Here is a 17,503-nt window from a genome sequence, read left to right as displayed (position 1 = left end):
ACCATTTATAACAACCCGACCCACAACAGTCGTAACACAACCCAATAAGATAGGATATGTACCTTTGGGCCCATTACTTGTCCTCACTTAAGCCTAAAAGCACAAGGCCTTGTTACTAAGTGGTGGGTGGAATCCCTTATAAACATATCACAACCTCCTCAATTCCCCGATGTGGGACAACCTTACTCTCAATAACTTGGGGTGTTACAACTATCATCTCCAACACCTCTCCACCACACCGGTTGGGCAGAGGCGGTCCCAATGCCCTGCACATAAGCCATCTCGTGTAGGTTCCGGAGTGTCAAAATGGCAGATACCCTCTCTGTGAGCTCACTGACCCGCATCTCTGGACCAAAGAACGAAGGGTAGCTGGGAAACTAATGTTGTGGAGGCACGGGCTGCCCTGGCCGGGTCTCAGCAACTCTCTCCCTCACCCGTCTCGGACCTCTCCCCACTCTAGGTTGCTGGTCCTCACGTCTAGCCTGATCCCACTTAGTCGGCTCTGGCATCACCTCAAAAATGGTATCATAAATGAGGTAGTACTGCCGAGTAGGAGCCTCCTCATCATCATCGGAGTCCGATGCCACTACCGTCGCCGTCAAGGGCTCGGTCACAGGGAGGTGCTCGGGGTCAGGTATCCTCATCCAGCTCATACCCCATACTCTCCACACCAACCCACCACCCTCCAAAGTTCTCAACCATTTCTGTTCGAGAAAGTAATCTCGGTCTAAGGTTGGCATATATGGAGCCATTGGTGTAAGGGCTGAGGAGGCCTCAAAGGTGGTCAACCGCTCAGCTAACCGTGTGGCAATGACACCACAACTCAAGTACCGGGTCCCAAAGGTGGCCATCAAAGCTAGGCTAGCACAGACTATGGTCGGGGCACTGTTAGAAACTCTCGGGCCTCGGGTGGGCTTAAGGTAGGCAACCAGAAACATCACCTCGTGTGAGCATTGTTGTAAGAATCCCGATTCGATCCCATGATTCTATGATTTTACGATCCAAAAATGCTTGACCGATCCCGGATCCTACGATTCTATCATGTTTGTAGAATCTTACGATACTATTTATTTGAAATTTCCTAGAGGTTGAATCATAATACGATTCTAAGATCTTATGATCCTACGAGCCGACTCCATAGTAAACATATTAAAATATATTTTTATATAATGACATCGTAAAATCAAAATTTCATCTAATTTGTGAAACATGTTCATAAAATGATACTAAACTCATTAATTATCAATATTTTAGGTATAAACAACTGTTTTGATCCTCAATTATATATTTTTACCAAATAAAAAACTATATTTAGTGAATTTGTAGAATCTTACGATTCTACGATCCGATTCTATCGATTCGATCCTACCCTCCCCACCGATTCTAAGTAGAATCCCGATCCTAACAACATTGCGTGCGAGTTCAACTTACTTACATCCTTCCGGTCATAGAGCAGACAAGTCAAGGCACGAAGAAAGATCTTCAAAGTGATATGTTGAACGTCATTTATCAATATGTTACTCGAGGTGGGGGTGCTCTAGCCGGTAAAACAAGGCATGTAACTACTAGCTCCACACTCAGTCAGGATATCCCTGAGGGATCCCTTCTCCGATCGGGCAAGGCCAAGATGGGTAGCCAACATGCCCATGGTCAAGAGGAAACTAGTGTTCATGAGACGAAACTGTACAGTCTTAGCTGCCGCATCATAGGTGAAAGAGCTCATGAACTCCATGATCAAGAAGGAGTTGGAATGTTTCCTAAGACGATATAAACCAGTCAAACCCAAGGTCTCAAAGATATGCCTCACATCCATTTCTACCTTACGGTCCTCTAAGATGGTTGTGTCGATACAACGAGTTGGTTTTATACGACGTTTCGTTAACTTGACAAAGGAATCTCTTTTCTTAAAGTCAGCAAAGATAACGGTAGGGTACTCGGGCACGGGTGGAACAGTGAGTCCCTGACTCCTCTCACCAACCTCGGGCTCAGAAGCCCTTTCCCTCTTACTCTGACGGGTGCCAGCTCCAAGTCTCGGCATCTATTTCAATAAACGTTTAGGCACACAAACAGACACTTAATTGAAGAAAATAAACTTTTCATGCACACTTATGGAGGATGAAACAACAATGTAAACTAGCTTTCACCAAAACAATCAAATGTTTTAAACATGCTACTCCCACAATTCATAACAGACGGTTTTTATAGCTTTCAAAAATACGAAAATTGTAACATCAATTAACAAATTAACGTAGTAATCCTTTCAAAATAGTTTCACAAAAAGGTAACCATCATAAAGAATTGGGGCGAAGTTTCAGTTTGGGCACTTTTAAGACGGAGTTTTAAGACAAAATTTTAGGTAAAACTAATCAAAATCAACACCAAACATGATACCCACAACATACATTACTCAATTTTCCCCCTTCCATACTCAAAAGACAAACAAAACTTCAATTTGCAACCCAAACCCAAGAAATTTCGGTCCACATATACTCCCATATTTATTCGATTTTTCTACTTCTAGCATCAATAATTAACAATCAAAAATCTAGAGCAATTATACCATATTACAACAATTATAAACAAAAATACATGAATATAAATCGAATTTTTCAGAAAATCTAACACTTTCATATGTTTCTAATTGATTAAAACAAAGAAAAAGATGAGCATTCTTACCTTGAATGATTAGTTAAAGAGTAGAACGAATTAATCAAGGAGAAAACAAGCAAATCAAGCACAAATCCACCAAGATTTTGAGAGGAAAAGAGGGATTAAAGAGAATTAGGGTTTAGAGTATGAAGAAATATCACTACAAAAAAAACACGGGAAACTGACGGAAACAATCCATCACTAACGACCATTTCTCGTCAGAAACACGCGTTCCTGACGGTTTTTCCGTCAGGAATACAACGTCACTACAATTCGTCACAGAAAACGCATTCCTGACGGTTTTTCCGTCAGGATGCAAATTACTGACGGACTTGTGACGGTTATTCCGTCAAAAGTGACATTTAGGCTGACGTAGTAAGTCAACAGAATGTTGACTTTTGTGACAGAATTTCATTCCAAAATCCTGACGGTTTTTCCGTCAGTACAGTCAACAAAACGTTGACTTTCCTAATGAAATTTTCGTCAGGATTATTCTGGGCAGTGGCTGGAAACAGCAGCTTGCTGCCAAGCCACAATGCGGAATTTGCATTGTTTTACGCACCAAACCAGCAAAAAATAAAATACAACCATCGACTGCCAAGCGGGAATCCATTATCATGTCGACCGCTTGAGCAGGAATCAAGAGTAGACAACGAAATTATCGATAGAAAACTGAACACGATTGGAAGAACGAAGTTGTTAAATAAAACTAAAGGTCAAATTTTTACATGTCTCATAAAATAATGTCTTTTACATACCAGCTAAACTACTAATCCATAATCATAAGTGTCATTAGGTAGCCTTAACATATTCACATACGAACATAGACGACGATACTAATAATTACCTAGAGGCTCAATATAGTCACTACCAAAGCCATGCCCGTCATCCGCATTGTCGTCTCTACCGAAAGGATGGGGGAAAACTGAGCACGAGGGAGGGGGTTGAGATAGCCGCATCTCAGCTAAAGCTTTTTCCATGGCTTCCATTTGCTCAGCTTAAAGACGGAATGTTTCTTGAGTGGCGCGCATTTGTTCCTCAAGACTTTGTCATGCGGCTCACTCATTGTTAATTTGGCTGGAAAATTGAGTAACCATGGTAGGAGTGTAACAGAATGATCGACGAGTACCTTTGTTACACGGACATTCATACCACATTTCGGCCGCTACATCACCGTTCCCGAAAAATCTTCCACGATTGGCAAAACCATCGACAGCGATGTAGAATGAACGGTACTCATCTGGAGCCTCTCCGGGGGGCGTTGGTCGACTCATCTCTTCTTGATAAACGGCCTAAAAGAACAACAAATAAAGAAAAAATGATGTTATATTTAAAAATGAGGAAAATACAATAAATATTAACACTAAGAATTAGAGAAATACAATAAATATTAACTTACGTCGGTCTTAACAACTTGAGGATTAACCCACTCCCCCTTCTTGTTTTTCTTGGTCTTTTGAAACAACTTGTAGGGTGTGGCCGACTCACCCTGAAAGTAGCATAAAAACATAAATTGATTATATTCGGCAATCAATAACTCTAACGAATTTGTGAAAAATAGTAAATACAATACTTACCAATTCCTTGAAAGCATCGGAGCAACTCTTATGGCCTAGAGTATAAGTGCCTAGTGCTTTACCGTCTTTAGCACCCGACATTCTATTTGCCGTGTTTATTTTAGAAATTTTGGCAAATTCAGGGTCTTTTTCTTTTCTAGCCTTGAGATTCACCCACCAAGAGAGTGGGACCCAATCGGGTTTTTCCTTTATATACTTGAGTCCATTAATAAGCGAGGTAATCCGCCTCGTGACCGCCCTTTGCCATTCATGCTTAGCGTCATAACCTTCATCGACGGACCTCACATGTTTATATTTCAAAAACAAGTGTTTAATTAGTAATAGAAGAGATGACTTTAATTAAAAAAAATAAAATAAAACTTATTAACGTAAAGTAAATAATAGGTAACTTTAAAATTACCTTAAACCAATTCAACATCTTTAAGCGCTGCGCATGGCTCGCATCACTCCATTTGGTGAAGTACTCTTCATCTAAAATGTTATTAGTGAACGACCAACTGACATATTGTCTTACAAACTTGTCACTCCACCTGAAAATTAAAAAAAACATATATTGAAAATTCAAATAAAATGATTTGAATGATATATATATTTCATAAGGGTAAAAATAAAATTTTAGAACACTTACCATTGACCACCTTCTTGTTCTTGCGAGAGAATGATCTGCATGTTATCTTGTGCCGGTGTTATATTCTCAGCACCCTCGTCATCATCATTATTAATCTCATTGTTCTCCTCGTCACGACGACCTCCCCTACTACCGCTCCCTATAAACTTTCGAGTGAAACCTGCCATATACTAATTATAAACAATACAAATTGTCAGTCCAATAAAAATCGTTAGTACAAATTGTTAGTCCAAAAAAATTGGAGTGTCATGGACAATATAATAAATAAATAATTTAACAACGCAAATTGTTAGTCCAACAAAAATGAAAACAAAAATGAAGTGTCATGATTAAAATGCTTCAATTTGATTGAATGATTAAAATTCATACAAAAAAATAATTTCATTAAAATTCACACATTAATATAGTAGAATTAAAACAACTCCCATCACTCATCACTATCACTATCACTATCACTATCACTATGAATCAAAAGAGGTTCATCATCTGAAAAAAGCATTCTGACTTCTTCCTCTACTTCCCCATTTCCTCTATTTTATTTTCTTCAACTTCATTATCCTCTTCTTCTCCGACATCCCCGTCATATTCCCTTTCACGCATTTCCACAACCACTTCATATTCATCTTCAGTTTCTGACTCTTCCACCAAAATTGGTGAAGATGCGTGATCATTGACAACCACATCCTCTTGGAAGACAATTTTGTAAACAGGAGCATCACCATGTGATCTTGCCTTGATTTTAAAAACCGCGGACCATTGATTACCTTTCTTAGTGGTTGGATAAGGAGCATAACAAACTTGATCGAATTGAAAAGCTACCACGAATGGGTTATCTCCACGAAACTTCTTTTTCTCATTTACATCTACAAGTCCGTATACCTTATAGATATTAAGTCCTAGTTGGGAATTATCAAACCAATCACATTTAAACAATAACACCCAATAAACCCTTTTCTCGGTATAATAAAAAAGATCAATTACTTCATTTAGGGTTCCATAGTAGTCCAAACCTTCTGTAGAATTCACACAAACCCCATTACTTGAGGTAGCTTTCGAAAGATCAACCCCCTCCTTATAAGCTCGAAATTTATAGCCATTGATAGAATATCGTCTCCATATCTTCACCTTGCTACTAGGACTTAATGCTAGAGCTATTATTAAAGGGTCCTTTAATCTATAAGACTATCAATAAAACAATATGTTAATTAAGGTGTTATATAAATATATATTAATCTCCATAACTAATGATATGGACAAACAAAATAAATGGATTGGTATATGAGCATGAAACAAACGTATTACTTACTTCATTTCGGAACCATTTCGGATAACTTTTGTCATGTTTGCTCCAAACATCATCAGAGGACGTGACATCAGGAAATGTGAGTTTGATATGTGTCTCAAATTCTCTATATATAGCAGGAAAATGTTTTAATTATGTATTACCTATAATTTTGATCTAATTTGATAATTAAAAATGTATTGAGTAATGACGAAATAATAACTTACTATTCATAAGGCTCTAACAATTTCCCACAATTCCTTAGCACACAAAAATGAGAATCTTCATACTCTTTCTGACTCAAGTGCCTCTGAATACATTTCCCGGTTGTAGTTCCCATGTCAGCATTGAATAACTCGAGTAATTTCATTGAACCTAGGTTGTCATCGGAATTCACGGGGGAATTTAAATCTTTCGCTTTTGCGTCAATGTGATTTTCGAAATATTGGGAACATAAATTTGCAATTTCCTCTAACAAAAAAGAATTGCATATGGAACCCTCCACCCGAGCTTTGTTGTCAATCTTTCTTTTTATATGATTAATAAATCTCTCAAATGGATACATCCATCGATATTGAACAGGTCCTCCAACCTTCGCTTCATAAGGTAAGTGAAAAGGTAAATGCTCCATGGAATTGAAGAAAGATGGGGGAAATTTCTTCTCTAACTTGCATATTATCTCCGCAATGTTATTCTCTAGACGTTCCATAGAATCAACTTTAATCGTAGAAGTACACAGGTCTCTAAAAAACTGGCTTATCTCATTTATTGAATTCCAAGAACCAGTCGGGAGCAACTCTATCAAGGCAACAGGGAGTAGCCGTTCCATAAAGACATGACAGTCATAACTTTTCATTGAATGCAACACCTTATTTTATGGTCAACACACCGACTAAAATCTGAAGCATAACCATCCGGGAATTTCAAATTAGCAACCCATTCACATAGAGCCTTTTTCTCCGCAGTTTCTAAAACAAACCTAGATAATATTGGCCGTTTATAACAAAGTTCATTAAAGTCTAGTTTTTCCTTAGGGCCAAATTTAGTTTTACCTGGTACATCAATCATCGTGTTGATAAGCTGTTCAAAAAAGTTTTTCTCAATGTGCATAACGTCTAAGTTGTGTCGAATTAACATTGTTTTCCAGTAAGGAAGTTCCCAAAGTATGCTTTGTTTCCACCAACCTTCATTCTTGTCTTTCAATCTTTTCAATTCTTGATCAGAAGCATCAACTATTTTTGGCAAGTCTTTAACGGAATCCCACACTTCATCACCTGTTAATTTCAACGCGGCTATGCGATTCTCAGTTTCCCTGTTCTTTAGAAAATGCTTACAATTGTTGCGGAAAGGATGATCAGGTCTTAAAAACTCACGGTGACAATCGAACCAACAAACCTTTTTGCTATTTTTAAGCCAAAAAGATCTATGTTCTTTTTCTTGACAATAAGGACAAGCACGGTACCCACTTGTGGACCAACCGGAAAGCATGCCATATGCCGGGAAATCATTGATCGTCCACATTAATGCAGCCTTTAATTGGAAATTTTGCCTCTTAGAAACATCGTAGGTGTACACGCCGGCTTCCGAAAGTTCTTTCAACTCTTTAATCAACGGTTGCAGGTACACATCTAAATTTGTCTTAGGGTTCTTAGGACCTGGAACGAGCAGAGATAAGAACATAAATTGTCGCTTCATACATAACCAAGGAGGTAAGTTGTACGGAGTGACAATCACGGGCCAACATGAGTAATTCTTCCCAAATTGCCCATAAGGGTTAAATCCATCTGTACACAAACCAAGCCAAACATTACGAGGCTCACTTGCAAATTATGGATGCTCTCTATCAAAATGTTTCCACGCTTCTCCATCACTTGGATGTGCCATTGTCCCCCTTTTTCTTAGTCGAGAGTTTCTATGATGCCAACTCATCTCACCTGCTATGTGCTTGGTTGCATATAATCGTCGTAACCTTAGCGCAATCGGGAAATAATTTAACGGTTTACAAGGAATTCGCCTCCCACTTGAATTTTTTGTACTTTATATCGAGATGCATGACACTTTGTACATTCCACAAGATTAACATTTTCCTCCCAGAAAAGCATGCATCCAGTAGGACATGCATCAATATTCTCGTGGGGTAGTTGGAGTCCCTTAAGTACATTCTTAATCTCATTAAAATTGCGCGCCATTTCATTATTCTTTGGAATAATGTCACCTACGAACGACACAAACCCATTCGCGCATCTAAGAGATAAGTTATTCTCATATTTGAGTGTTACCAACCTAGCTGCCGCTTACAACAAACTCATATTGCTTCCCTATTACACTGGTTGTTCGGCTTTTTCTAGCATTTTATAGAAGGAAGAAACTTGGGGGTTTGGGGTTTTATAACGCACTTCTTCATCGCTAAGGTCGTTGGAATTGAGTTGGTCCTCCAATATTTGTTCAACATTATCACGTAATGCTTTTTCCACGAGCTCACGGTAAGGATTTTCACTAACTACGATACTACTTGAACTTCCTTTGGTAGGCATTTCCTCACCGTGATACGTCATACATAGTAATTATCGGCAAAACCATTCGACCAAAGATGATCTTGAACTACTTTATGCCCTCTAAAAGCTCTATTAATGCATTTCTTACACGGACACCTTATTTCACCAAAATTCTTATACATAATACTTTGTTCCACGAAGTCAATAAACTCTTTCACCCCCTTTGCAAATTCACGCTTCGGTTTCCTTTTTTCTTCTAATCTTTCATACATCCATTGTCGTTCTAATCTTTTCATGGTTATATATATCTAAAATTTAATTTGTTTGTATATATGTCATAAAAAAACAATAACAACCAAAAATAATACCCAATAAACATTATCACCAACAAATAACTATTGTCAACAAGTAGTCTTTCTTTTTTTTGAATTGGGTCTTTATCAATCCAACCTAAACCCATCAATGTACGTTTCAAGTCATTAGCAAACACACACTTGTGATTTATTAATGAGGAAAAAATTCGGCAGCAATTTGATGTATCACTTTTATAACTCCTTTCATACCATTTTATATACCGTTTTCGTGCCTTTATATCGTTTATATGCCCTATTTCAGTAAATTGTCGATACTGCCGCTATTTTATGTTTTAATGCAGAAATGACGCATTTCGAGGATAATCGAGCTAAGATGAGCATAGCGGATATGGCATAGTGAAATACACGGAGCATGGCACGAGGAACGAGGTAGCATGAAGGCTAGAAGTGAAGAAACGAAGAAATCAGTCTCTGAAGCTGGTTCCTCGATCGAGTCCCTTAAGGCTCGATCGAGTAATCATCCTCGATCGAGTCCACCCAAGCTCGATCGAGGAACCTCTCTGGCAGCCTTATATCCGGATTTTCCTAAAACAGTTATTTTGTATTATAAATTCTAAACTCGCACGTTACTATTAGGTTATGCTTTATTTTGCTTAGAACGGCTGAACACTCTCTAGCTTTAATCTTTCCTCGTTGCTAAGGTATTAATCTTTCTTCAATAATTATTCATTCAAGTTTATGTTATTCATTTATTGTTCTTATTTCATATTTTCAATCATGTCTTCAATTATCATTGTTGTTATTGTTACTTTAGTTATGAGTAGCTAAATCCCTCATCTAGGATGAAGGGGATCTAGGTTAATTAGAAAGGGGAAAATTGATTAATTGCTAGAGAAATCATATAAGTTATCGTTTGATTATTGTTCTTCTTCTAGTTAATTAACGTAGGCCTAAGTTGTTAATTAGTGTAGCGAATTAATGCTTTCACCGACAGGGTTAGAATTAATATCGGCTGCAATAATCAAATAGATTGTGTCTAATTATAGCGACAGCATGTTAGAATCGATCTAAAGGACATAAATAGAATTAACCAATCTTATGACCTTAGATAACTTGATAGATCTAGCAATCGATTAAGAGACCCCATATAATTGACCTAGTGAACCGGAAATCCTAGACTTTTAATATTATTATTATAAATCCTTGTAATTACTCGTTATTAGTTGGTTATATAACAAACAAATCAAAACCCCCATGAAAACGGTTACCTTCAAACGATATAATTATTTACAGACTGACTATTACCGCCTCCCTATGGATTCGATACCTGTCTTACCACTTGCTATTCTTGTTAGTATTGAGATAGTTTTATTTTGATGTTGGTGATACGACTTTAGCCATATCAAATTTGGCGCCGTTGCCGAGGAGGCAACAATTGTTTAGTTTGTTTCTGTTTATTTTGGCTTTTTGTCTCAGGGAACTTAGTTACTTGAGACCGTTCTCACAGTTTTCCTGTTAGTTCCGTGTATGCCCAGTTCGAAGAGGTCCAAGATTATTCCTTTTGATCCTGAATCAGAAAAGACTTTTCGCTACAGACGAAAATTTCAGCAAGAAGTGGGTCAAGTAGAAGACTTGAGTATACTTGACGTCAAGACGACGAGCTCAAACCAGTCGGCCGATCAGTCCTACAAAGAGGACGAAATTCCCGACACTGAAATTCCAGTTGAAACTCCTACTCCTGAGACTACCATCATGCCTACTCTATCCAGTCACTCCGAGCCGACATTAGCTTCCATCCCACAAGGGTTTAAGCTGCCCACGACTGACAATGGAACCTTCGAAATTCGCCCATCTTAGATCAATTTGGTGGAGCGAAATTTATTTGGAGGGACAGTTACTGAAGATCCTGCTACACATATGGAGAAATTTGTCACCTACTGCTGTTCTATCCCATTAACAGCTGGAGTGACACAAGATCAAGTAAAGCAGGTGCTTTTTCCCTTTTCACTAAAAGATGGAGCTGCTGAATGGTTGAGCGACTTAGATATGGCAAACGAGGGGATTACTGACTTGAATACTTTAGCTGTTGCCTTGTACAAGAGGTACTTCCCACCTCATAATACTAATGCGCTGAGAAGTCAAATTACCAGTTTCAAGCAAGGAGCTACTGAAGATTTGAATGAAACACGGACTCGCTTCAAACGGTTGGTTCGATTTGTTCCCCATCACGGTTTCCCAAAGTGGTTTCTTTGCAACCAGTTTTATAACGGGTTGTATGACGACCATCGTGTTGGAGTATGTGTCCTCCGACAATAATGCGATCACAACTGTTGATCATGATGATCACATGTTTAAATCTCATTTTAAGATTACATGTGGGATGTAATATTTTACAGTCAACTGGTCCACACATATCGGTAATGATTGGCTGACTAGAGTTTGACAATACTTTCGTGCCACGGTGGTGATCAGTTGATCCCCTTAGGTCATACCTATAGGGAAATACTCTTAATTGATTATTTAATTAATGGTATGCCGATACGAGTTAATTATATTGCTTAAAATTGACGGATGATTTTGTGAGTAAAATTAACGTGTCTTATTGTAATTCGATTAAATTAGATACGGTCTAAGTAATCGAATTGTTTTATTACTTAGAGAAAATTATTGTTTACGAAACAATTGAAATTGAATGAATAATTTATTATAAATACAAGACGTTGTAATTTATAATTTGATAAACCATTTTGGTACAAGTGATTACGAATTACTAGTCGTTTTTGTATATGACATATTTTTATTAATATGTTGATTTTTAATATGTTAAAAATACATTACAATTTCACATGACAAGTAACATGTCACATTTGACAAATGACAAAATAAAATGGACTACCCATTTTATTAAGAGTGCCGAAAATAGGAGGGTGCATTAGGTTTATATTGTGTTTCTATATTTTTAGTGGAAAACACAATCATATCCTAGTCTCCTAGCCTTGCATGCCTAGTTGTTTCTTTGGAAGAAAATTGGCCTCATGCATTGGCCACCTTCCCTCCTCCAACCGGTTTTGCCATGGTGAAATGATAGAGTTTTTCATCTATCATTTCATTATTCATTCATCACACACATATTTTCTAGTGTAAGAAAATTAACTCTCCATCTTGTGAAGAATCATAGAGAAAAATAAACCTCACAAAATCTTTCCTCTTGAACCGATTTTTCAGGAGAACAACATTAATTTTATGTCATATTTTAAGTAAGACTAATCCTAATACTAGATCATATTATTTTAGTCTTTAAGAGTATTCCTTGGGTATTCACTTTTGGGAGAGATTCTATACTTGAATCTTTGTTCATCCATTATTTGGAATGCTCAAGAACAAGTAAGAAGGAGATCTTACTTGTGCCCTTTTAATCCGAAAATCATATGGTGAGAAAACGATTTTCTTATCTCTTCTTATTTAGTTTGCATGCATGAGATCTATATTTAAGTTTTTATGACTAAAACTTTAAACCAAAATATGTGATATTCAAAATATGATTTCTAACAAGCGGTATCATGAGCCTTAGGTTTTTTTTTGGTGAAATGTGAGTATGTATTTATATATATATCAAAAAAAACTTCCCCAATTACAACGAGATCATATGGAAAAATCGAACCAAAACAACAGCAACAAAATCAGACAAACCGAACTATCAATAGAAACCCAAACAATTCCGGATATCCATTTCACTCATTCCATCCTTACTCATACACCTCCGTCGGATTTGCAACTGGACCATCTTCTTCATCCCCTCCACAACCACTGGAGGCCTCAACATATTTAGCTCAATCCTCGCATGATTCCGTTGAGCCCAGATTAGATATCTGTAAGTCGTCAAAATCATAGCTAGTGCTTTCCATTTCAAATTATTTCGATTTGTAGTCAGTAGTTCATTGAAGGTAGGCATTGGTCGACCAATCCAATCCTCAACACACTTCTGAACTTTGCTGCTAAACTCACACTCAGTGAACAGATGAGGAATTGTTTCAGACTGAGTATCACACATAATCACCTGTCATCCTGACAGAAACCATAGGCATAGAGTTTCGATTTGATGTTAATACCTTCTTGCATAATGAGCCATGATATGGAAGAAGCTTTAGGGATATTCCAGTCATTCCATACAATTGTAAACCATTGTTGTTTCGTATAATTCCCCATAAGCCAATCGTAGCCATCACCAATCGTGTAGCCTTTCTGGTGAGGAGTCCAAACATTATCAATGAAGCCATCTTTAATCTTCTCCTTCACCTTACAAATACTCTTCCAAGTCCATGTAGAATCATTTTGCTGGTGTATAGTCATGCCAGGAAGACCCTTTGAGGTAGACACTGTCAACCCATTTGATCCATAATCTATCAGACTTCGTGTAAATCCAGTTAACCAGCTTACCAACAGAGAAGCTATATTCCAGACACTAGCTTTCTTAATGCCTAATCCTCCTGCAGCTTTAGGCATAGTTACTCTATCCCAACCCACCAATGGGACTCTGTGATATTCAGTAGAACTATCCCATAGGTAATTTCTACATATAACCTCAACTCTCTTAATGGCAGCTTTGGGGATAACAAACATAGCAGCCCAATAGTTATAGAGAGTATTAAGAACAGAGTTGATGAGGACAACCCTACCTGCATAGGAAAACTTTTTAGCTCCAAGGCTCCTGATTCTTGTCACCATGGCTCCTGATTCTTGTCACCATTTTCTCCACAAGACTACTACAATCCTTTTTAGAGATTTTGCCAGGCTGAATTGGAACTCCCAAGTATCTAAAGGGCATTTTTCCTTCTTGAAAACCTGTGACTGATAATATATCTTTTTGCAGCTCTTCCTTCATTCCATTGAAAAAAATTTCTGACTTAGTATTATTCATCTGCAGTCCTGAAGCATTAGAAAATGAAATGAAGGCCTTCATAAGGAGAATGATGGAAGGAGCATCTCCTTTGCAGAACATCAACAAATCATCTGCAAACATAAGGTGAGTGAGTTTAATAGCTTTGCACATAGGATGATAGTGAAAAGGCCACCTACTAATAGCAAATGCAATTAGCCTAGTCAAGTAATCCATGCAGATAGTAAAAATGAGCGGAGACACTGGATCACCCTGCCTGAGACCCCTCTCACCCTTGAAATACCAAAAATTATTCCCATTTAGCACCAAAGTATAGGAAGTGGTAGTTATGCATGCCATAAGTAGGCCAACAAACTTACTAGGGAACTTCAGACCTGTAAGTAGCTGCTTCACAAAATCCCATTCAACTGTATCATAGGCCTTTTGTAGATCAATTTTAAACAAGCACCTGGGAGAAACATTCTTTCTAGAGTACTGATGAACAATATCCTGACAAATCAACACATTCTCAATGATGGACCTTGCTTGCACAAATGCCCCTTGACTTTCATGAATAATGTCAGGGAGGACCAGGGCTAATATATTGCAAAGGAGTTTAGATATAACCTTGTAAAGAACATTACAACAAGCAATAGGTCTGAATTGTTTAACTGATTTTGGTCTCTCACATTTAGGAATTAGACTGATATTAGTTGCATTCAACAGTGAGCAACCGACCAGGTGTGAAAGAAATCCCGCACAGCCTTCACAACATCATTGCCAATCAACTCCCATGAATCCCTAAAGAACCCACTTGTGTAGCCATCAGGACCTGGGGATTTATCAATAGGAATGGAAAAAACAACCTGTTTGACCTCCTCATATAACACTGGCTTGTTTAGAATAGATATATGCTCCTCATTGCAATATTTTCCAAAATCCAAAACAGCAGACCTGACATTATCAGTGAGTTTCCTACTGCCCAGTAGGCCATTATAATACTCTAGAAATGCATCCTGGATACTTTGAGTTTCAGAACAAACTCTCCCATGCTGATCCTCAATCTGTATTATGGTATTACTCATGCATCTTTTCCTGATAGCAGCATGAAAATATGCAGTGTTAGCATCATCCTCCTCAAGCCATTTAGACTTAGCCTTTTGACTAAGAAAACTGTCTCTGGCTTTAGTCAGTCTTCTGAGATTTTCCAGAGCTTCCCTTTCCTGAGTGATAAGCAAATGATTCCTGGGATCATCAATAATCTGATTTTGAATAGCTGTCAAAACCTGCTATGCTTCTCCAGTTTTGAGTTCAATATCTGCATAGCATTCTTTGTTAATCTCCTTTAGGACATGTTTTAACTGTTTCAATTTCTTGGCAATACAAAACATCCTAGTGCCTTGAATGTGTTCATCCCAAACTGTCTTAGCCCTAGGAAGAAAAACAGCTGCACCACCCCACATATTGAAGTACTTAAAACTTCTATTCTTAGTGACAACCAGGTGTTTGTTTCATATAACACAGGGGTTATGATCAAACAAACCTTCAGGGTGAAAGTGTCCAATCATATCAGGAAATCCAGTTAACCATTCATTATTGACCAAAAATCTATCTAGTCGACTGTACTTTCTATGCTCAGCATCTTGTTTATTTGTCCAGGTAAAGAAAGCACCAGTAGCCTGGATATCAACCATCCCACAAGCAGTCACACAATCTACAAAGGCTTCCATATCTTCATCTTTAGTCTGCCCACCTAATCTCTCATCAGGATTCAAAATCAGATTGAAATCTCCAAAGAAGAGCCCAAGGGTCGAGCGGGGAGTGAGCAAAATACTTCAGACTTCTCCACAGCTTAAGTCTATCCTTACCATCATTGAAGGCGTAAATCAAGGTTAAAAAGAAACTCTTCCCTGTGACTTTAACAGTAATCTTTGCATAAATAAACTGGGGATTATAAGCCAATACATGTACATAAAAAAGTTGAGGCTTCCATAACATCCAAACCCTTCCACCCTTATGAGTATAACTATTGGTGGTCACACACCATCCATCAAACAAATTTAGGGTTACATTAGCCACATTTCCACCACTAATTTTAGTCTCAAGCAAACCAATAGGCCAAGCCTATGATTATTCATAAAAGTTTTAACTACTTTTTGTTTATTTACACTATTAAGACCCCGCACATTCCAAAAACCAATGTTATTCATGAGAAACAGTTGGGTTAGGAGGGTCACCATTTTTTCTTGCACTATCCTGTTGTCTCTCAATTTCATCCAGATCTATGATGTCCTCAGTGTCACTCTCCTCCGTTTCCTCAAGTTGTTGGTGTTTAGGAGCAGGAGTAGTTGGACCGACAAGACAGATACTCAGATACTCGATGATAAAGTTGATTTTACCTGAGGCACAGGTCTCCATTCTTTCCTGACTACAGGGAGAGCTTGTTTCTTTTGCTCAGACTTCCTACACTCAGTGGTTTCATGTCCCATGCCTTTACATTTCAAACAAATACTAGGCTTCCAGTCATATTCTACCTTAACCTTTAGTAAACTACCATGCTCATCTTTAAACTGAACACAAGTGGGGAACTTGTGCCCAACTTTTAGTTCAACCATCACCCTAGCATATCCCAGCCTGGTTTTGGCCTCTGTAGCTGGATCAGACCTAACATAAGGTCCCACCAAAGCAGCTATCTTTGGCATACACTTACCCCAAAATTTTAGAGGTAAACCATACAGTTTAATCCAAGCTGGCACTACTTTTACCTCCTCTTTAAGGAGGTCCACATCACTTTGCCAAGGTTTAACCACTAAGGGTTTGTTATCAAACATGTGTTATCCAGCCTTAAGCACTTCTTCCTTACTATTCAAGGTCTTAAACCTGACAAGAAAAATTCCATTAGGAAGGAACGAAATCTTGTCAATGCCATATTTATTCCATATTCTATGAATATAACCTTCTAACACCTCCCATGGTGGATTAGCCCCTAAGACAAAGCACACAACATGTACCGATTCCAAAACTCTACCTCCTCCTGCACATCATCTGCAGTGAATTGCAAAATATCTTCCTCCATCTGTGTTTGAATGGCAGGAGAGGGCTCCACTAGGGTTGTAGATGTCTCTATTCCTTTTTCTATTTCAGACTGATTATCAGTTTGTGAGTTTGCATTAGATTTCTTACCACGTTGTGTCACAAATTTGGTATTTGCAGTAGGCTCCTCTTCATCATCAAAGGAGAGACCAGTAACACCATTGACTTCATGCATATGCTTGGTTCTTTGCACATCCTCCTCAGATGGTCCCTTTACTCCTCCTCCATTATGAATCAGCCTTACTTTTTTTTGAGAACTTGTACGTTTACTATTAGCAGATTGTTTTGTCTTAGATTTGGATGCATAATTACGAGCCATATTGAAGAAAAATCAAGCCCTAATGATGGTAGATGATCGTCTCTTGTGTCGCCTGATAATCGCCTGTCATTAGGGTTTTTTGTTTTTTTTCCTCCCTATTGTCTCGGTTGGTCACTACGTGGGTATCATGAGCCTTAGGTTGTTTGCATGCAAATCGGTTATTGTTTTTCCGAGTTATAAGATTAATAAACAAAACTTATAAATTTGTGTTTATTATGATATATCACGAAATCAATTATGCATGTTAAAGTTTCTGGTCCTAAAATGTAT

The 17,503-nt window shown here is 38.0% G+C and overlaps 1 protein-coding gene across 1 annotated transcript; it reads right to left on the bottom strand.

Moving 5' to 3' along the window:
* Nucleotides 1-12,998: 12,998 nt before the first annotated feature.
* Nucleotides 12,999-16,652, bottom strand: LOC141618753 (uncharacterized). Its single transcript, XM_074435834.1, has 7 exons — nt 16,221-16,652; nt 15,690-15,945; nt 15,365-15,574; nt 15,184-15,268; nt 14,583-15,066; nt 13,668-14,448; nt 12,999-13,621 (listed from the first exon to the last, which is right to left on the bottom strand). The coding sequence occupies exons 1-7, from the start codon at nt 16,650-16,652 to the stop codon at nt 12,999-13,001; spliced, it is 2,871 nt and encodes a 956-aa protein (XP_074291935.1).
* Nucleotides 16,653-17,503: the final 851 nt, after the last annotated feature.

This window comes from Silene latifolia, chromosome X (assembly GCF_048544455.1).
Source record: "Silene latifolia isolate original U9 population chromosome X, ASM4854445v1, whole genome shotgun sequence".
Taxonomy (NCBI): domain Eukaryota; kingdom Viridiplantae; phylum Streptophyta; class Magnoliopsida; order Caryophyllales; family Caryophyllaceae; genus Silene; species Silene latifolia.
This window is presented reverse-complemented; position numbering and strand designations above follow the sequence as displayed.

Coding starts and splice junctions, on each gene's coding strand:
- LOC141618753 (XM_074435834.1), bottom strand. CDS start 16,652: ATGTTTGATAACAAACCCTTAGTGGTTAAACCTTGGCAAAGTGATGTG. Junction 15,269..15,364: donor TGGACACTTTCACCCTGAAG/GTTTGTTTGATC, acceptor GGGGTGGTGCAG/CTGTTTTTCTTCCTAGGGCT. Junction 13,622..13,667: donor GACAAGAATCAGGAGCCATG/GTGACAAGAATC, acceptor TTTCCTATGCAG/GTAGGGTTGTCCTCATCAAC.